Here is a 23204-nt window from a genome sequence, read left to right as displayed (position 1 = left end):
TTTGAAAAATGGACTCATGTTTCCTCTCTCAAACCAGAAACAAAAGCCACTTGGTATTTCAAAGCACTGATTGTTCTTGAAATGTAAAGGGAGTGTCTAATGTTCTGCATTGATAATCTGACCTACACAGAAGCTATTTTGGATAACAGGAAATAGTTATCTTTATCAAACACATAAAAGCTGTCATTAATGTATAGCTGGTTATGAAGCAACTCTGCCAGGAAGAAATGCATTACAGCGCTTGAGTCCAGTGGTTTGCACTCAAGCCTGATCCAACTTTTCCCTTATAAAAACTCCCTTTCTGAGGCATCAATAACTGAGCCAATTAAAACCAGTGTCAGGTTGGAACTGCACACAGCTTTCTGGGTAGAAAGGCTTTCTTTATAGTTTGGAGCACAGGAACAATTTTGTTTTTCTAAACACAGATGTTTAAAGATATTTTTATAGTTGCGATCAAGGATTGGGGCTTTTAGTAATTTACAAATTATTTTAAATTACTCTTGCAGCTATATGTGTTCACTAGAGTAATGCTTGGTTTTAAATAAAATGGGCAGAGTATGCCATTCAACTAGTTCATACCTTCCCCAAACCAAAGTTAAAACACGAAGTTCAGGAAAGTAATAATTAACAATTACTATTCCTAAAAGTCTTGGACACAGAACAAAAGCCAAGTTTTCCTGGTATAATGAAGACTAGGTTAACGTTAAAAATCTGTGGCATAGATGCACCGTGGATGCACCATGGGGAAGAAAAGGAGCCACTTTGTCGTCCACAACCCAGAGGGCCATCTGGAGTGTGGCGAGAAGGGGAGCTCATCGGCAATTCTGTCAGACTGTGGCCTAGTTCCCAAAAGCTGGCATGAGAATTAACATGAGGAAGGGCCAGTGCCCGAAGCAGAGCATCAGCACAGTGGTAGCCAGGGAGGCTCCTGGGGCCACGGCTGGCATCAGACCAGGAGGAAAGTCAACCTACTTCCAAAGCATCCTCTGCCCCCCCCGTCCAGAGAGACCCGTGGCCAAATTTTTCAATTGTGGTTACAAACTGGTTACTAGTTTTGAAGTCCTGTAAGGAACAGGACACGACTGTCAGTTTCAGAGTAAGATCCTCTATGCTTAACACAGTATCTGGAACATAGGAGGAGGTGTTCAATTTATATTTGTTGTAGGAATAGAATATCTACTGAATGGCCACTCATTAATGTATTTCACAAACAAAAGATCACACAAATGCAAAGAAACTAGTCAATTGCATGGCAAAGCTTTCAGAAGAAAAAGCGTCCTTGAGAATAACATTATTTTTTAAGCTACAGCCTATAGTTAATAATTTCTAGTTCAAGTGACTAAAGCAAATAAGTAGTCTCTACAGAGAAATTTTTGCAATAGCCCTATTGAAGCAACAGTTAAAAAGTCAAGTGATGAGCTCTCTCTCTCCCCCTGTCTCCCTCTCTTCTTCCCTCTCTCGCTCTCTCTCTCTCTCTCTCTCTCTCTTTCTTCAAAGGCACACTGCAGAGGAGGTGAATTTACTAACCTAATATCCATTCAACAAATGTTCAGTGAACATTTACCATATTTTGCAAAGTTGAGACAGACGTTGGCTATGCCCTCAACAGCTCCAGCTATTTGTAAAAAGTGCTCTAATTAGAGGTAAATACAAAGTGTAAGTTTTTATGTGAACTAAGCACACACTAAATATCAACGCTTTTCAACTCAGAACAAAGCTGAAAAGGCAATGCTTATTAATGAGCCATATAATTTTATCATGAGGAGAAAATTCCATAATTCTGGAGAAAGTCAGATAATCTAAGGTCCTAGTCCAATTTTGCCTTAACCAAACGTGTGACTTTGTACAAGTTGTTTAATCTTTAGTTATCTCAATTACTCATCTTTAAAAATCAGAGTTAGACAAGATCTTTTAAGAGTTTTCCCTGAAAAATGATAAGATTCTATAAGCCTGGGCTTCCCTGGTGGTGCAGTGGTTGAGAATCTGCCTGCCAATGCAGGGGACACGGGTTCAAGCCCTGGTCTGGGAGGATCCCACATGCCACGGAGCAACTGGGCCCGTGAGCCACAACTACTGAGCCTGCGCGTCTGGAGCCTGTGCCCCGCAACAAGAGAGGCCGCAATAGTGAGAGGCCCGCGCACCACGATGAAGAGTGGCCCCCGCTTGCCGCAAGTAGAGAAAGCCCTCGCACAGAAAAGAAGACCCAACACAACCAAAAAATAAAAAGAAATAAATTTTTAAAAAATTTTTTAAAAAGATTCTATAAGCCTTTCAGGACACTTAGATTTCAATCACTGAGTGTTACCTAGGGAATCTAAAAAATGCAGATTTTTATGGGTAATGTTAAACAGACAAAGTGATATTTTTAATATAACTGGCCATCTTCCAAATATTTATAGATACTTGATGGAGTTTTATGTGACCACTGCTATCATCATATTAAACTCAAAAAGTATGTCCAAGACTCAATGGTGTCATGAAACTGTTCTTTTTAAAAGTACAAAGTATCAAAAGAAAAAAATAAACAAGGCTTTAAAATGTATCAGAACTACCACTCCTTCTTTGTCTGATTATTGTGGTGGTGAGCTATTATTTTGAAAAGGTGCGGTTTTATCACAAAGGTGAGACATGTATTTCATAGAAAACAGACACTATAAAACCAAATAAAAAATGTTAAAGAGTGCTATTTGTAAATGGGCAGAAGACCTAAATAGACACTTCTCCAAAGGAGACATACAGATGGCCAGTTGGCAAATGAAAAGATGCTCATCATCACTATTATTAGAGAAATACAAATCAAAACTAAAATGAGGTACCACCTCACACCAGTCAGAATGGCCATCATCAGAAAGTTTACAAATAAATAAATGCTGGAGAAGTGTGGAGAAAAAGGAACCCTCCTACACTGTTGATGGGAATGAATTGGTACAGCCACTATGGAAAACAGTATGGAGGTTCCTCAAAAGACTAAAATTAGAGCTACCATATGATCCAGCAATCCCACTCTTGGGCATATATCCAGACAAAACTATAATTTGAAAAGATACATGCATCCCTATATTCATAGCAGCACTATTTACAATAGCCAAGACATGAAACAACCTAAATGTCCATCAACAGATGAATGGATAAAGAAGATGTGGGGTGTGTGTGTGTGTGTGTGTGTGTGTGTGTGTGTGTGTGTGTATAATGGAATACAACTCAGCCATAAAAAAGAATGAAATAATGCCATTTGCAGCAACATGGATGGACCTAGAGATTATCATACTAAGTGAAGTAAGTCAGAGAAAGACAAAAACCATACGATATCACTTATATGTGGAATCTAAACTATGACACAAACGAACTTATGTACGAAAGCAAAACTGACTCACAGATATAGAAAACAGACCTGTGGTTGTCAAGGGGTGGAGGGGAGGGATGGATTGGGAGTCTGGGATTACCAGATGCAAACTATTATATACAGAATGGATAAACAACAAGGTCCTACTATATAGCACAGGGAACTAAATTAAATATCCTATAATTAACAATAATGGAAAAGAATATGAAAAAGAATAAAAAAAGAGTGCTATTTGTATACACATGTTTCCAGTCTGATTTAACTATGCTTTATATTAGTTCATTAAATTCATTAATTATGCATAGGTGTCTACCTAGCATAATTATGAAAACAGAAAAGTATCATAACATTAGAACATGAAATGATCTCAGAATATTTGACACTTACTGTATGAGACCCATGAACTTGGCAATGCTTTCACAACTAAATGTTTTCATGCCTTTTGACTTGTAAACACAAAAGCCATGCACTCTTTAGGGATTTTTCACAACTTCACTGAATAAGATGAAGTCAAGAGATAAGAAATTTCCACCAAATCTTTTTATATGGCCTGTATCACGTTTCTTACAAATTTGACTGTAGTGCTACTAATTGTAGAACAGAGATATTAAAGGGATATAATTAGCATGAATACATCTAGAAATAAGAAAATAATTCCTAGTTTCTCATCATGATTATTCAGTACAACCTAAATGTTTTTGGTAGAAAACTGGATATTAAAATAATTAATAATCAAAATGATCTTTCCTTTTGATGAAATGTATAAGCAAGCTTCAATTCGCTAAGTGGCCATGAATGATTTTTTTGATAAGTTATTTTGAAACCTAGAAAGATAAGATTGTAAGTGATGGGAAGGCTCCCAGGCCCCCGGTATATTTAACCCATAGACCAGCTGATTGATTGCGCTCAAGTGCTCAAGGACTAGCTTTGTGTTCCGGTCAAGGAAGAGTTGAGATGAGGTGAGAGAGACAGTCCTCCTTTTATACAAGACTGTTCCAGATACAATTTTGAGACAGCTAAGGGCTCTCTTTGATGTTTTGCTTCCTCTCCTCTTAACCCTCTTCCACCTCTTAATTTTGCTTTTGCGGTGGCCCTCAGGGTCCGAAGTTCTCCAAAGTCTGATCTCCTACTAGTGCTGGCCTCATGGGTGTGTGACTTGGGTACTGTATGGGGCCCTGCACCCAGATGGGCCCTATACCCAGACTGGCCCTACACATGGCTCAATGTTCTGCTGCATATTAACTGTTCTTAATAACTGTTGAACAAGGGCCCACACTTTTACTTGTACTAAGCCAAAATAAAAAATTACATAGCTAGTCTTGTCTCCTATCCATAATGATCCAGTTGATCATTAGCAACTATGCAAAATAATCTTGAAGGAATATGCACTAATGTATGACAAGCAAGTTACCCCTCAATTTTCTCAGAGGTTGAAGTTCCTCATATATCTACTTATGACCTTGGCTTATCACTTCACTGCTCAAGAACTCTGTGACTTCATCTTCAAAATAAGAACATCAAATTATAAACAATAAGTCACTTCCACTCTAAACAACCACACCAGTTCTATAAAACTGGGACCTGGGCTTTTAAGAATAAGGTGTTTTCAACTCAGGCAGAGTAAAAGATTACATGAAAATAATTTAGACCATTATATGGTCTGCTAGCCTGGTCAATTTACTTAATTACATCTGCGTGTTTTGTTGAAATTTCATTTATTCATTCATTTATTCATCAAACATATACTTACACATCATATCTATCACCCAGTTTATAAATTCCTTGTTAATTATCACGTCACTCCAGTAGACTACAGCCCCACAAGGAGAGAAACCCCATATATCATATTCACATCTGTAGTCAGAGGACTTGGACACAGCAGATGCTCAAAAAATATGTTAAATGCAGGCATGCACAATTGGATGAACTGAGTACCTACTACATGTCAAGTTTTGTGCTCAGTACTGGATATCTAAAGGTGACTAAGACAAGACCCCTACCCTCAAGGTTTGAATATTCTAATGGGACACGGAGAGAAAGAAACAAACCATGACAGACTGATATAATCAATACTTTAACAGAAGCATACTGAAAGTAGAGGACAAAGAAGGAGTCATTTCACTTTGGCTGGTGGCATTGGGAGAGTGGAGACAATGTGTTATCTGAGTCTTAAAGCCTGAGTCAAGTCTAGGTAAATAAAAAGAGAAAGGGGAGAGAGAGACAGAGAGAGAGAGAACATGCAAACACATGGAAGTGAGATGGAAATTAGCTTGAGGAAAACCAGAAGTGGTTCAGGGTGGTGGAAACAACATCATTTACAGATGGTGACCAGAAACAAAGATAGGAAGTTAAAAGGAGACACATAGGAAGATCCATTTCGAATAATGGATTTATCTTAAAGGTTATGATGAGTCATTGTAGGCTTTGAAACAGGAGGAAAGACCCAACTGGAGTTGTATTTTGAACAATCTCTTTCATTATATCAGGGGTACTGTTTAGTTTAGCTCCCGGGTTTCTGGGTAAGAATTCTACATTTTTCTCTTCAATATTAGAGCAATGAATGCTCATTTCAACCACAAATGGATAAAAATCTGTGAGAACTCTCAGAAAAGTAAAGGAGCTGAAAAATGTGACCATGAGTATGTAATTAGTGTAATTCTTGGCAACATGAACACTATGGCCCATAAAATCATAAGAGCGTCAGCAACAATAACAAAAAAACCCACAAGATAAGCCCTGGAAATTTCAAAATTCTTCCCAAATCAGTAAACAAGTCAACAGTATAATAAAGAATAAATAGATAAAAGGGATTCAAAATGCCATGAGAACAATGTTGGTGACATGTGAGGAGAAAGGAAGCAAAAGAATGGAGAACAGCTGTATAATTCAAGGTAAATAATTTTTTTAAAACATGGGTGGGGACCAGTGTTTACTAAACATGAAAGATTAATATCAGCAGAGGAAGGAATTGTTTGTTTTTAATCCAAGAGGTCATTGTGAACAATGAGGAAACAAAAAGAACATAGGTTACCATAGAAACCATTTAAAAAAATACCAAAGCAAACTTCACTACATCCAAGGAATTTAAAATCTTACCATAAACCATTTCACCTTGCCTCTGTTTGAGGCAGTTGTCAATTCCTCCTTCTCCCATTTTCATTCATTTATTTGAGGAAAACAAACAGAAAATTATGATTTGCCTATGCTCAGAATTATGGCAAAGCGGCATATATTCTTACACGATAACTTCTAGCTAAATGAGTACATGATTAACTGAATACTATGACTGGTAATTGCTTAATTACAAAATGTCATGCAAAGATCAGGAACTATGTATTTAGGTGTGAATACCACATAAAAAATGTGTCAATATTCTCATTAGCTCCAATTAGAAGGAAAATGTAAGAGAAAAATAATAACCTGGGATGTGAATTGTTTCTATAAGGCTTTTAAGATATATCAGGAATATATCACATGACATTTAAAGTCTAGCACTTTTTCCCTTTATTGGTATCTATTACCTAAATTTTACATTCATGAAACTCTAAAGTTCACAGGCACCTGTGTGGCCTTCATTTTCTTACAGAGGCCAACCCACGGCCCCAGGTCTGACTCAACACAGGCGGAGTTAAATAGCTACCAGCACAATGACTGAAAGAGTTCTCCCAAATGCAAACGTAGTTTTCCCAAATTCAGTTACAGCATTTTGGGGAATGGTACCTACCACCCCAGTCTCAATGGAGGGGCAATCCCAAAGTCGTCACAATGATTCAGGTAATCCAAACACCTTGAATGTCATACTTTCATTATGTCCTAGAGGATCTAACTCAACAATGACCAAAGCAGTGAAAAGAGATGACACCGACTCCGTAAAGACTTTCTCCAAAACAGGAGAGGAATGCTCTTAGTTTTGTTATGTGGAATGAGTCTAGAAAGATAAAGTCAAGGGGTGCAAATGGAGATTTATGAGGGAAGGAGGTGCACTGAGATGCAAGAGTCACACACAGGTGTCCAAAATGGCATCAGTGGACGCACCATTCTCACGAGGACAATCCTTCAGTTCATAGCAGGGCCCCCAACTCCACAAGGATGGAGAACTGATTAGGGCCTGAGTGAGAGCTATTTTATCCTTAGGATGCATTATTGATTGGGCTCAACATCAATACAGAATTTTATTTATATAATTAATTCTTAAGGAATTGCTCTTATCCAATTAACTTCCAAGAACCTTGCAACTCTTTACGGGCAACGCACAGGACCATTCTTTTATTCTTCCAGAAATGATTTTGAAACTATATGCATCAACTCGGGCCTGATATTTATATATAAAAAACACATAATCTTTTTATGTGCTATAAACATTGAAACCTGCACATGTAAAGAATGTTAACGGCATCAATACAATTGATCACTCCACCCTTGAACTTTCTCCTTTGGCTGCCAGGGAAGCCTTCTGTCTTCTTTCTTCTGACCACATCGGCTGCAGCTCTCAGTCTCATATGTGGGGCTCTCCTCATCCTCCCGCCCCTGATGTTGGATGTTCTAGTTCTCAAACCTCTTTTCTATCTATTCTTATTCCCTGGGTGATGTGAGCCCATCCCACAGCTTTAAATACTCTCTGTGTGCTTATGATTTCCAAATGTTTTTTTCCAGCTGTGTCTTCTCCCTTGATCTCTACAGTCACAGACATTCAATTACTATCTTGGATGTCCACCAGGCATCTAAAATGTAACATGTCCCCCCAGAGCTCTTGATTTTCCTTCTCAACCTTATTCCCAACAGTCTTATATATTTCCTCATTTCCAAATGAAAAATGAAGGGGCCAACTTTCACTCCCCTCTCTCACACACCACAGCCAACCCATCAGCAAAATCTTTTGGCTTTACTTTCGAAATATATCTAGATTTTTACCACTTCTGTCTCTATCCACTGTTTAATATCTAGTCGAAGTCACTCTTATCTCTCTTCTGAGTTATCAAAGTTGACCCTCCTAGTCTCCCTGCTTCCACCGCTGAAAATCAGTCTGATATTATTTATATTATATTCACTCAACAAGACTTATGAATTGTCCATATTATGAAATGCACTGTGCTAGTCAACGTATAGGTCACTGACATGCATTTGACCCAATTTCTACCTTCAAGGTAGTTGACATAATTTTAGCATTTGTAAACTTTTGTGAATTTTGATTTAGCAGTTTTCTTTTTCTATTTGAGAGCCAATATTTTTACAGGGCTTTAAAAATCCTGAAGGCTTCAAGCACTTTCTCCATAATGCATAGTAGATAAAAGGCTCTGCAAAAGGAAAGGCTTGGAGGATAGGGCATTATACAAATGTAAATGATTTAATACATTTAATAGTAATAAGAACGTGTAATATATCTTTAGGAAGGAAAAATGTGTTTAAAGCACGACAGTTACAAAAACAACACACACATCTGAGGGGTCAATACAGTCACCCATTCAGACTGGACAGGTGTCCTTAAAATGATTTTATGGTCAAAACCCAATTTTGATTAAAATTCAGATAAAGATTTTTTTTAAAGAAAGCAAATAAAGTAGGGGCCAATTTAACTGGTTTTTTCCTTTGTTTTAACGTATGTTTTGACTAATCTCATCTTTGATTCCTTAATTTAGGGATCATGATTTATCTACTTGTTCATCCAATATTTATTGAACTATGATGTTCCAAAATATCATTGTTTTGTGTTCAGTTTTGTGTTATATTTAAATTTGAGATGCTGTCATATAATGTCTATTATAGGAAGAAAGAGATTAAACCAAAAGGAGAATTTCAGCCTAAATATGATAAATGGATTTTTGACACTACTTTGTAGTTTAATAAGAAGATTCATTAAGTCAAAGCAACAAAACTTAATCTTTAAAGCACTATCAAAAATCAGGGGCTTCCCTGGTGGCGCAGTGGTTGAGAATCTGCCTGCTAATGCAGGGGACACGGGTTCGAGCCCTGGTCTGGGAAGATCCCACATGCCGCGGAGCAGCTGGGCCCGTGAGCCACAACTACTGAGCCTGCGCGTCTGGAGCCTGTGCCCCGCAACGGGAGGGGCCGCGATGGTGAAAGGCCCGCGCACCGCGATGAAGAGCGGTCCCCGCACCGCGATGAAGAGTGGCCCCCACTTGCCGTAACCAGAGAAAGCCCTCGCACGAACTGAAGACCCAACACAGCCAAAAATAAATAAATAAATAAATAAAGTAGCTATAAAATTAAAAAAAAAAAAAAAAAAAAAAAAAAAAAAATCAGAATCTTCACAAGATGGCAAATTTTTCCTACCAATGCTTATTTGATGTTAAGCTAAAAGAAAATTAAGTCTTCATTAGTTATAGTTGTTTATTCTACTTTTCAGTAAGCTTTTTTGTTAGTCTGAGGGTTTTTTTTTTTTTTTGCAGTAAAATGGATTTATAGGAAATACTATATTTAACCAAAAAAGTTCAATGTTGATCATAAAAACAATTTTAGGGGAAGGCCATGATTATTTTTTTTTGAACAGTTAGCAAATTTCATAGATATATCTCCAAGAGTAAATGTTTACTCCTTTCCTCATTTGTTTCTCTTTGATTTTATTCACAAGGTTTAAAAATCAAAGTTTAACCTTGCAGTCAACAATCCTTCTTTTTTATTAAATTGATCTCTATGTGACACACTAGCCTGCCCATTTGAGTCTTCTCTGGCATTTACCACCTGCTCTGTAAGGTTGCATGGATGTCACCCTGCCTTGAAATAATCAACACTGATACTTTAATTTAAAAATCCTGGTAGATGATCTTCAAATGAAAAAAATGTAATTGATAAAAGTCAGTTAACAAACCCTTTTTAAGCAAACGTTATGTAGAAGCACTATGAAAAGTGACAAAAGCCTTAACCTCTTGTCACTATCTTAAATCTGAACAGTTCAACATTTATTTTTTTAGATGTGATTTTAAACTAAAAAGACTCCACAAGCCACCTGTTAAATAGATTCCCTTAGTAAGCCTTTAAAAGCAGAAAATGTATATACTAATCATGTGCATTTAAAATTTAAAGCCCTGTATTAATGCCAGTGTCTAATATTTGCTTTTATTTAAATATTTAAATATTAAATTGCTTATATTTAAATGGATGAAAGTTACAGAAACATTCATTCTTCTTAAGAGCAAACAAAACTCTGCATTGCAGTCTGTCTACTCATCCATAATTCAGGATCCCAGCCTAAAACATTATGCCCAAACAAGTACAAATATTGGCAAAGGTGAAATACTGAACTGCTACAGTAGCAGCTAAGTTATGTAGCAATCTATGTGTGTGCCTTAATTTCGTAGCACTGGAAATAAAAACTGAAAGCAGAAAAACAGTCAACAATTATGGTCGTAAACTAAATAAGCAAGAGTGGAAAGCCAAGTTGCCATTATTCAATGTTACCTGCTTTTTATTAGTTATGCATGGAGCTGATATGACAATAAAACCCAAGGGGGGGAAAAATGTTAGTTACGTGGATTATCTAACCAGGCAAAGAAAAGAGGATTCTAGAAGAATGTTATTATAGAGTTGAACTTTGAAAATAGCAACTCTGGTTCTATTTAAGTTAATAAAAATTTGCTGTTCCTCAAATAAATTCCCTCACTTGTCTCAATTATCTGGGTAATAATGCCAGCCCTCTGTTTACTAGGACCTTGGTCCCTGGTTTGGAGGTTCTAGCAGGCAAGAAAAGTTACTCAATACCCTTGGCAGAAGACAGGTCTCCTCTGGCCGGCTGACTCTTGTTTGGGTTCAAAGCCTCAGTAGGATGCACAGTGAGAGCTGAGATGAAGAGGAGGCCTTGCCAGCTGAATCGGCAAAATTAACCCAGCAGCTCAATATGTTAACAGACGAATCCGCAGATCACCTTTCCTTCCAGCCCTGTCATTTGGCTTTCACTGTTGCAGGCTAGATGTGCTGCATCTTGTACAGACCTTACATTTTGTTGTCACCAATTACCTATTTTATGACATAATTGATGCTAAAAGTTAATGATAAGTATCTAGGGCTCAGGAATTTTCTCTCCTTCTGAATTGTAAGGTTTATTGTTCTAAATTTGTCAAGTACCCTTAGGACATGTTATAACTCTTTCTTATACTAGAAAGGAAAAAAATTATACAGTAAGTATAGTCCCTTCATTATGTAATAAAGTTACCTGCTTTATACAATACAGAATATATAAAAACGGTTAACATTCCTTCCCAAATCTGCATGACTAGTCCAATTTGCAACAAACTGTCAGGCCTGTGCCTTCTCATCCAATTTTCTTCCACGACAATCAGAACAGCTGACCATATGACAGTATTTATAGCTTTTAAAGCACCTTTTGTCTATTACGTCACTGAGCTTGACAACAATCTTGAGAGGGCTGAGCAGGGTGAAAACAGTCCACATTTTGCAAGTGGGGTCCCTAAACACATAGATGCTAATTAGGACATTTACCGTCACAGGCCTAGGGTGCGGGGAGGGTGGGACTCCAGGGCTTTCCCCCACTCCACCTACCTCTCAAGCAAAACCATCTGTACATCCATGAAAACAAACAAATGAACAAAGCACTGAGCCATCAGTACCCTTCTCTCTCCTCTCACCCCTAACCATCACCTTAATAAAAAAATTTTTATTGATGTATATTTTCTATGCAATATTATATAAGTTATTACAGGTATATAATACAGTGATTCACAGTTTTTAAAGGTTATACTCCGTCTATAGTTATCATAAGATATTGGCTATGTTCCCTGTGTTGTACAATATATCCTTGTAGCTTATTTATTTTATACATAGTAGTTTGTACCACTTACTCCCCTACCCCTATATTCCCCTCCCCACTTCCCTCTCCCCACTGGTAACCCCTAATTTGTTCTCGATATCTGTGAGTCTGATTCTTTTTTGTTATATTCACTAGTTTGTTGTATTTTTTAGATTCCACATATAAGCAATACCCTACAGTATTTGTCTTTCTCTCTCTGACTTATTCCACTTAGCATAATGTCCTCCAAGTCCATCCATGCTGCTACACTACAAAAAAATAAAATAAAATAAAACAAAACACTGAGGCATCAGTACCCTTCCCTCTCCTCTCACCTCTAACCATTACTTTAATAAAAGAATTTTCATTCAAACCAAAATAAGTATAAAGAGTAGAGTGCTGGTAGGACCATAATCTGATTCTGAATTAAGTGTTTCAAACTTACTTTCTACACCTTTCCTTTGTTGTCAATATGTATCTTATCCACAGAATTTTCACATTTAATCACTCAAAGGAAAATCTGCTTCATTACCTAAGTATCTTCCCACACTTTTGCAAAGGACCCTAAGTTTCCATCCCATCATTTTGAAGCTGAGGTTACTGGGGCACAAAATGGTTCAGTCATTTGTACCCAGGCAAACGGCAAAGACGGACAAGACAGAGTAAAGAACTCCAAGTTCAGTGTTCCATCCACCCAAGTAAAGATGTACAACTTAAATTGGAGATCCTTGGCAATGGGGAGACCCAGTCAAAGGTTTTTCAGCCTATGGAGGAGATTTATGCCCACATATTCAGCAAGGATCTGGTCTTTTATCCAGCCAGGTTCTTTCCAGCATGACGAGTGCGATTTTTCAACAATCAATGGGAAACAAATGCCGCTTGCACTGAAGCATCTCAAATCAGCCCAGGGAGATGAACATGGGTGGGGGGTCACGTGACTGCAGGAGCTTCAGTCAAATTGGTGGTCTCCGGTCAGACAAAGAAAAACACCCATTCCCACTGATAGCCTGATTTTCTATAAATGGGAGCATGTTCCGGGTCATGAACAGCCAGAGGTAAGAGTTTGGTCTGTATTTGAAAAGTGCTTAAATGGAAATGACTGCTTGTGTGCATATTAAATGCATTATAAGCCAGGAAAGTGGGGCTGTGACAGATTAATATGATGGCTGCGGTGCAAAGTCACATGCTCAAAAGCCAAGCTACAGTATTATGTTCAAGCTCTCTTGACAAAGCCTAGAGCAAAACACTGCTAAGTATGGACAGTTTTATATCCTGAAAATAGCCATTTGAAGCCTGAGAGAAGTAACATGATGACTGTGACAAAAGAAGCAATATTTTCATAGAGGTGTAGAAGATGATTTTTTTTTTCTGGTTCAAGGAATACACATATTAAAGAATTTAAAAATTCACACTTAGGAATTCATCTATGAGCTGCCATAACATTTCACTGTCAACTCTCTTGTGTAAAACCATTTGGTGCTGGAGAAAGGACACAGGTGAAGGAAGGGGTTCCAGGCCACACAGGGCCACTAGCCGTTAATCTCGTCAGGTCGTGACACCCCTCTGGGCCTTTCTGCCTCTTTTTGCTTAAAGACTTTCTAGAGGTCCAAGAGCTTTCTCGCTGGGATAAGTAAACCACTGGTTTACTTATTTGACTGTAGCATATAGTTATTTGTCCACCACTGTCATGATATCCTTATCAGGGCCTTGTCATGGTGCTGTATCGTCATCGTTTATTGAAAGACAGTTTGCCGATGACTCAGTTCTCAGCCAGACACTGAACTGAATAGCCATTAAGGTCACACTAATGCAGACACAAAACCAAAAAAGGAGCTCTGTCTTTCTTCTACTTGAAGAAGACAGCATCTTAAAATAGCACGGACTAGTTTGAAAACACTAGGATAAAAGCCATCGTGGTGCTATTCCTTGCTGCAGCTTCATAAAACTGAATAAAAATTCAAGCAAACCGAAGAGAATCTGAGGTAAGTCGGCATTTAAAATTTAAAGCACACGAGAAAACAAAACAAAAAACCCCTGACGTTTCTGCCCCTTACCTTGCAGCCTTTGCATCACGTTGGCGATGTCCCGAGAAGCCCGCGAGGCTGTCCTGGAGGCTGCCATGGTCCCACCTTGGCACAGAACCACCACTGGAGACTCCTGGCCTGACGCAGTGCAGCCTTAGGCCCCTCCAGAAAACATACTTGAACTTCTTCAGTTCTATCGAGTCATGGACGAATCCCAGGCACTCACAGCAGTCAGCGAAGAGATCTCCCAGAAATCCAACCACTTCTTTTTTCTTCTTTTGCTTTAAGACTGTCCTCTTAAATGAACTCAGGAACCTGAAAACCAAACAGAAAAGGTTCAATATTTTTAAAACATCTATATAGGTCACCTGAGTGCAAAAAGTAGAGCTATCTTTATTCAATTTGAAGAGATGATTCGTCTCTTATTTCTGAAGTGAAATAACTAATGTAAAAATACTTATAAACTATAAAGTAGTAGGCAAATATGAGGAATTCTCATGGTACTTGATAAACACATAAAACATACACAGTAAAATTGGTTGCTAAAAGGAGAAATGTTCACTTTTTTCCACATTTTCTTTTTAAACTAGACCTTTTTCTTTGATCTATGAAAGTGAAAGTACCTGTATACAAAATGCCGGTTCTATTTCTTAATATTCACAGGTTCTCTTATCTGGGCTATTTTAGCCTGCTTTGCACACCTATTTTGCTCTGTTGTGTTTGTACACTTTTCAGGAATGAGATCAGATCTTAGCTCCTAAAATTTGATTAATTGAAACAGGATAAATATAAAACTATTTCATTCTAGAAATTCAAATTTCAAATCTTGTCATTTTAGAAGACAAATGGGTTTGATCTAGCTTTCCCCTCCCCATAGAAAGATTCTAAAGTAAGTTGGAAGGCTGGGGTGGGATGGGGGGCTAACAGAGAGGACATTTTCCTTCTAACCCCTTCCTTCCTGTATTCTCTGCTTTGGTCAAGTTTAATTCATCATGCTGGACTGGGGGAGGTAAAAAAGAGATAAGAGAGTAGTTGATGAAACCTTGACATGGAGACATGTACTTTGAACACGAATTTCCTAATCCTAGGGTTAGCCGAATAGGAGGTCTTGCCATGAGCAGGACAACTGATGACAGAAAGAAGAGGAGGGTGAAAAAGAAAGAAATTCTTTCTCTGGGTACCCAGAGAAAGAAATTTAACCAAGACACCAAGCCAAGGGGTCTTATGTGAGCATGATACTTTTACAATTCATACTCATCTCTGGGCTATGATGATGAAGGTGAAGAAAAGAAACAGGGCGGGGGCAGGGGAGGATGGCAAAAGCAAGACTGTAAAGAAAACACAGCGCATCTATGTGTGTGGTCCACCTTCATCTAAGGGATGGTCCAACTTCGGCAAGGAAGTAAGAGAGGTCTATGAGGGCTATCAAACCTTATAACGTGAATGTGTGGTCGTAAAACTTGTATTATTTGTGAAGAATTGGTTAAGTAATACAGTGTAATTACAGATTACAACTGATTTTTAAAATGGCATTAACACTAGTATATACTGGTATCAGGTTAGATTCTACGAATAAGCTGATAACATCTTTTTAGACCACTACCTCAAAAAGGATGTAAAACATTGCACATTGCTGCTGCCCGGCACATTTCTGGGGCCAGAAAGGGTGCACTGGCCACTTAGCAAGTTAGGGGTCAGTGGTGCAGTGAATAGCACTGACTGGTAAGAAGGCAAAGACAGACTTCTCCTGGTTGCTTGCAAAGATACAGGAAGTAGGACCCAGTACGTGGCAGCTTCTAGGCTAGAGAGGTACCTCTCAGTGGGTGGTTCCCCCAGGGATTCTCAGAGGAGAAATAATTACTAATGGCTGGCCCTCGTGCCTCAAGGCCTGCAGCCCAGCCCCACTGGAGCTGTGCACCCATTAGCAACCTTCATGTCCTGGGGAGAAACATTCCACCAGCCCACATACCAAAGCTACCTGAATTTGAAGACTGATACACAGTGAGAAGTGCCTAAGGGATCTTACAAATGGCTCCCCTCAGCTGTTAGAAAGTTAGGTTCTCCAAATGCAAGAACACAGCGTTCTGAAATCTAGCTAGTAGCTACATATATACTAAGTAGGGATGAGGGAAGAAATTCATTTTAATTTAGCTACCCCATGCCAGGCCCTGCTCAGCACTGGAGTTCACAGATGATTAAGACGTGGCCCCCACCATCAATCAAGAATTAGAGAATTAAAAGAATTAGAGAATTAAAATCAGAGAATGGCCTATGAGCCATTACATTGCAGATCACCACCCTCCTCCCTCTCCTAGTTCACATTCACGTTCACAACAGAGTAATCCTGCAATACTTCCCTCTCTCCCTCCCTCTCTTTCTCTCCCTCTTTCTTTTGATGCCACATTAAACTCAGAATTCCTCTGCCTGTGTCCAACTTTAGCTGATATACCCAGTCTTACTTCCACAGTATAACTAACACATTCTGAGCGTCAGAGTTCAAGGCTGGGGCAACAGGATGAATAGGATACACAGCTTACTGCTTGAGGAGCTTAGAACACAGTGGAAGATACAATATAGAAAAGCTATTATAACAAAACCATGGGTACAAGCAAATATAGAAATGAAGGATACAAAGGATGGGCACTAAACCAACTTGGAAGTTCTGAGAGTGTCCTGGGAGGGAGCTAGCCCCTGACCTGAGCCGTGGTAAAGGGGTTAGAGGTAGTTCAGGTGAAAAATACAAGATGCATTCCAGGCAGGATGGATAGCTTGAGCAAAGGCATGGACACAAGAAACAGCATGATTTGTAGGTAGAACTGCCAACAGTCAGTGAGGGACTCTACCAGGTGACATTCTGGGGCTGAGGCTGGCAAAGGAGGGGGCAGCCAGATGGCTGAGCCCTGTGTGCTCTGCCCAGAAGCTGGTCCTGAGTCTCCAGGAGGCAACAGGAAACCTTGACGGATTTTGAAGCTGGACGTAACCACGTGTAATTGAGATTATTCTAGCTACATTTTTTTTTTTTTAAAGCACATTGCTCTTTTTTCTTTTTTTTTTTTTTAATTTTATTTATTTATCTTTGGCTGTGTTGGGTCTCTGTTGCTGCGCGCGGGCTTTCTCTAGTTGCGGTGAGCAGGGGCTACTCTCCCTCGTGGTGCGCGGGCTTCTCATTGCGGTGGCTTCTCTTGTTGCAGAGCACGGGCTCTAGGCACACAGGCTTCAGTATTTGTGGCACACGGGCTCAGAAGCTGTGGCTCGCGAGCTCTAGAGCGCAGGCTCAGTAGTTGTGGCGCACGGGCTTAGTTGCTCCACGGCATGTGGGATCTTCCCGGACCTGGGCTCAAACCCGTGTCCTCTGCATTGACAGGCAGATTCTTAACCACTGCGCCTCCAGGGAAGCCCATTCTAGGTACATTTTTTTAAGGGTGTATTTGAGGTTGACAGCTCAAAGTTCCAGGAAGATCTGTTAGGAAGGTATCTCAGGTGCCCAGGTGGAAGATGATGAGAGACTGAAACAGGATGGTGAACGGAGGGTAAAATCCAAACAAATCTTGAGGAGGCAAAACGTGCAGGACTTGGTGACTGGGGGGAGACAGGGAGTGGGAGGTGAGGTAGGCAGGGGATCGTGAGTGACTCTCAGGGCTCTGACTTGAGATTCTGTGGGCCACGGCGCCATAGGCTGAGCTCAGCAGTAGAGGAGCTATGCAGGTTACTATTTCCCCAAACTCTGCAGTTCATACCCTCACATCCTTGCTGAACAGCGTCTTAATTATCCCTCCCCACGCTCAGCTGAGCAAATCCAAAGGCTCGCTGGACCCAGCCCAGGACCCACACTCTGCGCAAAGCCACCGCTCACACAGCAGCACACTTTCAGCAATTCCCTCCATTCCTCCAGCACCAACAAGCCACACTGTGCGAAGTAAGACCTGTCTTATAATCCTTACCAGTTAGTCTTATCTCCCTCTAACCAGACCGTGAACATTTTGCAGGCACAGAGATTATAACTCTTACTGTTTCGACATCCCACCCACTGATATTAACTAGATCCCCGAACACATCCTAGCCCCCAGTACCTATTTTTGTTTTCTTGAATCACTTTCACTCTCAATCCTTTGCCGGAGTGAGTCACATAAGTGTCTAATTTTACATTTAATTATTGTTTTCCTCTATTCATCACTAAACTATGAACGTGTAGTTTTCTACAGGACCACCCTCAGAAAACTCCTTCCTCCCCGCTGCAAAAGATATTGATGCAACATCCTTCCCTTTTTAGACATAAGGTTAAATATTTTGCTTTCACCATTCATGTACACACATATTTCCTATTTTGTGAAATTATGATATTCTTGCTTTTTACTGATACTTAAATTTAAAGGGCCATGTGATTTGATAAAAATTTCAAATTAATCAGACAAAGATAATAAAAGGAGATTTTTACAAGATATGTGTTCTGGATGTTAGAAGATATGAGTTTAGACTTAGCTTGGTTCTGACCAGCTGGATGATTTTGAGCTGGTTCTGCGTATGGAGGTCCTCAACAACCACCTGACATGGGATCGTGGTAACGGGAAATGCACAGACTCTGGACTAAAAAAGACATGGAGCTGAGTCTTAATTCTGCCTCTTCCTGTCTATGCGGGCATCACCTACAGAACTAGGACATGAAGGGAATGTCCAGCACCGTCAATGATCTCACTAGTCCCAGGCTAATTAAGAGTTTTTAATCAGGTGCAGGATATTGGGTGGGGAAGGGGGGAGGAAGAGAGGGGGAGGGATGGGAAGGGAGACTTAGGGAGACACTGATGGGTTGTGTGCCAATTAATAGTCCTTGCACCATCTTCTAATCATGTCCAGAGAAGGAACTAAGATTACAAAGCAGCTAATTATATCCACCACACCTAGCAGAGAGGTAAGATTCCTGTATTTATTATGTCATACAGCAAATGTATTGAGAAACCACGTGTAAAGGACACTGGTACTGAGTTAATAGCAGTGAACAAGACAGATAAGCCCCTCTTAGAGTTTATCTACCAGAGCGGGGGATCATACAAACAATATGACAACAAAGTAGGTTGTGTATCGTAATGGAGAAATCCAGGGTACTGTGGGCGCAAAGAGAACACCCAAGCACTACCATCTGCTGCATTTATCATGCGGGATGCAGAGGGAATTTACAGTATCTGCTATCTGGGATTCTCCTATCTGAACAATGTACTCTTCTTAACACCAACACCTGTGAAAAGCACGGGACTGAATCATCACAACTTGACTTTTCCAGTCTCTAAGCAGAATGGACAACTGCCTGCTAAAGCAGTTTCCTATCTGTGCTATTAAAAAGGAATACAGTAGGAAAACACTAGAAGAAACACTGCTAAGCCACAAGGCTACATCTTCAAGCAACGCGATTGAGGTTTTTAATATTAGGAAACTGAAGCAGAAAGTTCCAGCCCCTGCAACAACCAGAGATGATATGGCTCATTTCTAGCTGAAAAAGATGAACTGAGACCATAAAACATAAACCGATTCACAACCCTATGAAGTATTACTTCATTACATGTCTAAATATGTCCAATAGCACTCCTATTAAAATCCACTACTAAACAAAAATTTTAAAAGCTAATGAATACATTTCAACCCCCCTTCTATCTAAGTCCTTTGCTGGAGTGAGTCACATAAGTGTCTAATTTTACATTTAATTATTGTTTTTCTCTATTCATCCTTTAGTAATGGTACTAATTAATGAATGCTAAGATGGCTAAACGGTGGGGAAGAAGAGGGACATCCCTGCAGTTAATACAAAAATATTACTGATGCCTGTGTACGGGCTATCAGTGAATAGTGCTGGTAATTATTCACTCATGAATTTTATAGGGTAACAAATAAAAATTGGTCCTTTCCCTGGAAGAACAAGAATATGTAGAAGTAATCAAAAGATGAAGTACAGAGCTGATCAGCAAGACAGATATTATGTCATGATTGAACATTTTTTGGTAAGCCTGGAGTATAAATCTTGCCCAAAGATACCTGCTACCTTCCTCCCGTGCTTTGCTAGAGTCTATATTGCACTTCGTGCCAAACATGAGTTCTCACTGGTTTAGACCACAAGGAAGGACACGTTTAACACATTTCAGAGAAGGAGATACGCAGACTTCCTCAAAGGGGAGCCTTGGGTCCTGCACGCCTGTCTTCAGACCACAGGGTGTGACTGCTGTATCTAGCGCTGGTGCCGTCTGCCCTGGGGAGAAATTGCTACCAACCTTGCCCAGTCATGGGTTTCTTACATCCGGTTTCAGTGACACCTCCCTTCATCTCCAAGTAGCTGTGTGGGCTGCATAATTATCAGAGAGCAGGTCCTACTGTAGCACCCTCCCCACTTGGCACAAGCAATTCTTGAACATTTTTAAATGATAAACTACCTTTTCTCAATCCTTACTCCTTTGCACAGAAGAATCAAGTGGCAAGAAATTCTTACGTGGGGGACGGGGACAGAAATAAACCAGTTTGTGAAAAAATCATTAGTTAAGACAGATAAAAGTGAGGCTATAATGTAATAACTGAGCAAATACTTTCAAAGGCTAGCGATATTATTAGCTGAGTCAGTCTGAAGATGTGCCTTTATCTTCAGCCTGAAATATATCAAGCTAGTGTCGATCTGGCACACTTTGTTCTAAACTTGCCACAAAGTAATAAACAGACTCAGAAGTGCAAGAAAAAAAACAGATACGTTTTTTATTACCCTGTTCTGGTGATGTCAGGAACTTTTTATCCATCCTATTAATCTTTTTCATCATGGAGAACAGCAAGCCTCTCAAAGAACAATCCTCATGACTCATGGTTAAATCAGCATTTTACGCAGATGTGGGTCATATTAATAATCTTTGCTTAATTGAAAATTATTATACTTTCTCATCCACAAGTCTGGCTCCTGAATACAAACGCTTTCTTTGGAAAAGTAGCTCTCAGATGAAGACAAAAATAGATACCCATTAAAGAAGAGAGAGAAAAAAAAAAAAAAAACATTCGTTTTGAACTCTCTTAACATTTACAGAAAATTTTCAGATGCATACAGGTTTTCTACCCCAAACTGAGAAGCTCAGAAATGAACATTCTGGGATGCTAAGACCGGTTTCACAGCTGGTGTCTTTTTCTCCCCAGGGTTGAACCTGACTCTATTTGTGGAAGAGGGCCTGAACTTGCAGCCTCCAAGCTCTGTTATCCCAGGCAGCCCGCTGAACCCCGTTTCCCAGCCGGCTCTCTTTCCTTGATGGCTAACAGCTGCTTTATTTTGCATATTTTCCTGCCCTTTGCCATACACCTGCCGCTCTGTGAACCACCATTTCACAGAACTCCCTCCGGCAGTGATGCAAAATCTGTCTGAAACGTGTCTTTCTGGAGAGGAGATGAAAGTTATCTTGCCCTCTAGCGTAGGGTCCGCCTGCCAGAAATCGCAGGGCGACAGCTGGAGTAGAGTCTGAAGCCCCGGCCTCCGCAGTTCTTCAAGCCCCGGGCCTTGCTACCCATTTCCCCTCCCCCAGCCCTTCCTAAAATAGTCGGCAGTGGAGGAAGGGAGGCTCCTGGAATTTGTTCAACGCCCTACATCTCCCATCTGATAGTAGCAACAGTCTCGACCATCGCAATAAGAGGGTGGCTGCCTTTTTCTTCTGCATCACTGGACCCCAGAAGAAGTGCCACAAGCGGAAATGACAACTCAGAGGGGGGATATTAAAAGGGGTATCTACGCACGAGATGCAAGGAGGACGCTCCCCACCTCCGTCTCCCCTCATCCTTGAGTATCACACACGTACGCACACCACCGCCACCATCACCATCCTCTCCCTCCCATTAAGCACGCACGACCCCGAGCACGCACGTACAAACTTGCTTACAATTTGTCTGCAATTTGTGCTGCTTGCACCCATATTCTCTCTCTCCTTCCTCTCTCCCTCTCTCCTTCCCTTTACCTTCTCTCTCTCTCGGGCTCGTTCTGGTTCCAGGTAGCGCAGCGAGCGCAGCGGCGGTGCCGGTGCGCGCTCTGGGCCGGCCGCGGTGGCGGGAGCCGGGGCGCGCGGCTGCAGGGCTGCGGGGCGCCGGGCGGCCCTGGTGACCGAGTGCAACACGCCGGGCCGGCTCCCCGCCGGCGGCGGATCCGCGGCCGCGCTCCCGGGCCCGCTCGCACACTCTCTCACTCCTGCGCCCAGCTGCTCGCCGGCTCTGCCCTCCCTTTGCAAGCGGTCCTCCTTCCGGGTGCACCCTGGGGGTTCAGGCCTCCGCCCACTCCGCCGCCCCCGCACTAAAGCTCCCTTCGCGAAGGTCGGCTAGGCGGGCTCAGCCCCCAGGCAGGTTCCCGGCGCGCCCCGTGCGCCGCCACGCCCCTCCGCGCGCCCCGCGCCCGGCTCCAGGATGCGCTGGTCCCCGGCAGAGCCAGGGGCGGGGGCCCGAGCCTCTCTCACCGGCTTCCCTACCTCCCGGAGAAGCACGGCCTCCGGCGTCTCTCCGCAGCTGCAAAGCCTTTCCGTGAACCTCCCTCTCCGGGAGCCTTTCCACGGGGTCCACCTCCCGGGGGGTCGAGGAGGAAAGAAATGGCCGAGAGTGCTGGGAAGGAGATTCGCTGCCCCGGCTTGCTAACTTTGCCTGGGGTTTCCACTGCCCAGCTGACCTTTCTGAGCAGAACCTATCTTGAAAGGCTGGGGAGGTTCCCTGATGGTCCCGGGAAGGAAGTGGAGCGGTTCAATGAGGACGTTCCTCTGGCTCCTTTTAAATCAACTTTCAAAAAGATCCTAACGGCTGACCTTTTGGCTGTCAAATCAGTAGCGTATAATTTTAGGGAGACTGGTCAGACTATAGATTTTTGTTCTTGTGGTTTATAAGGCTTAGATTTCCTGAGAAGACACCTGACATCTGAATCGTATTTATTCTTGGTAATTCATTAAGATGAAGCTGGGGAACTACCTTCAGGTTCTTCCCTCACGCTCTCTGTGAGGCTTTCATCACAAGTCCTTCTCATGGTGTAGAGGAGAGTCTGGGGTTGCCTAGTAGCCTTCGGAAGAATTTATCTTGTTGTGGTTTTATGGTTTCCAAG

General features: G+C 41.1%; 1 protein-coding gene across 14 annotated transcripts in view; it reads right to left on the bottom strand.

The window, feature by feature from the left end:
* Nucleotides 1-22316, bottom strand: part of SYNE1 (spectrin repeat containing nuclear envelope protein 1) — a 463872-nt gene extending 441556 nt beyond the window's left edge. For 9 of the 14 annotated variants that reach the window (XM_057527506.1, XM_057527512.1, XM_057527507.1 and 6 more), the window contains exons 1-2: nt 22087-22315; nt 14159-14443 (exon numbers count right to left, since the gene is read on the bottom strand). In XM_057527506.1, coding sequence (XP_057383489.1) covers nt 14159-14225 — 67 coding nt within the window. In that variant the 5' untranslated portion in view covers nt 14226-14443; nt 22087-22315. Of the gene's footprint in view, nt 1-14158; nt 14444-22086 lie in introns of all 14 variants that reach the window. The other 5 variants (XM_057527516.1, XM_057527518.1, XM_057527519.1 and 2 more) reach the window with 2 other exon arrangements.
* Nucleotides 22317-23204: the final 888 nt, after the last annotated feature.

Source organism: Balaenoptera acutorostrata, chromosome 14 (genome assembly GCF_949987535.1).
Source record: "Balaenoptera acutorostrata chromosome 14, mBalAcu1.1, whole genome shotgun sequence".
NCBI classification, from domain to species: domain Eukaryota; kingdom Metazoa; phylum Chordata; class Mammalia; order Artiodactyla; family Balaenopteridae; genus Balaenoptera; species Balaenoptera acutorostrata.
This window is presented reverse-complemented; position numbering and strand designations above follow the sequence as displayed.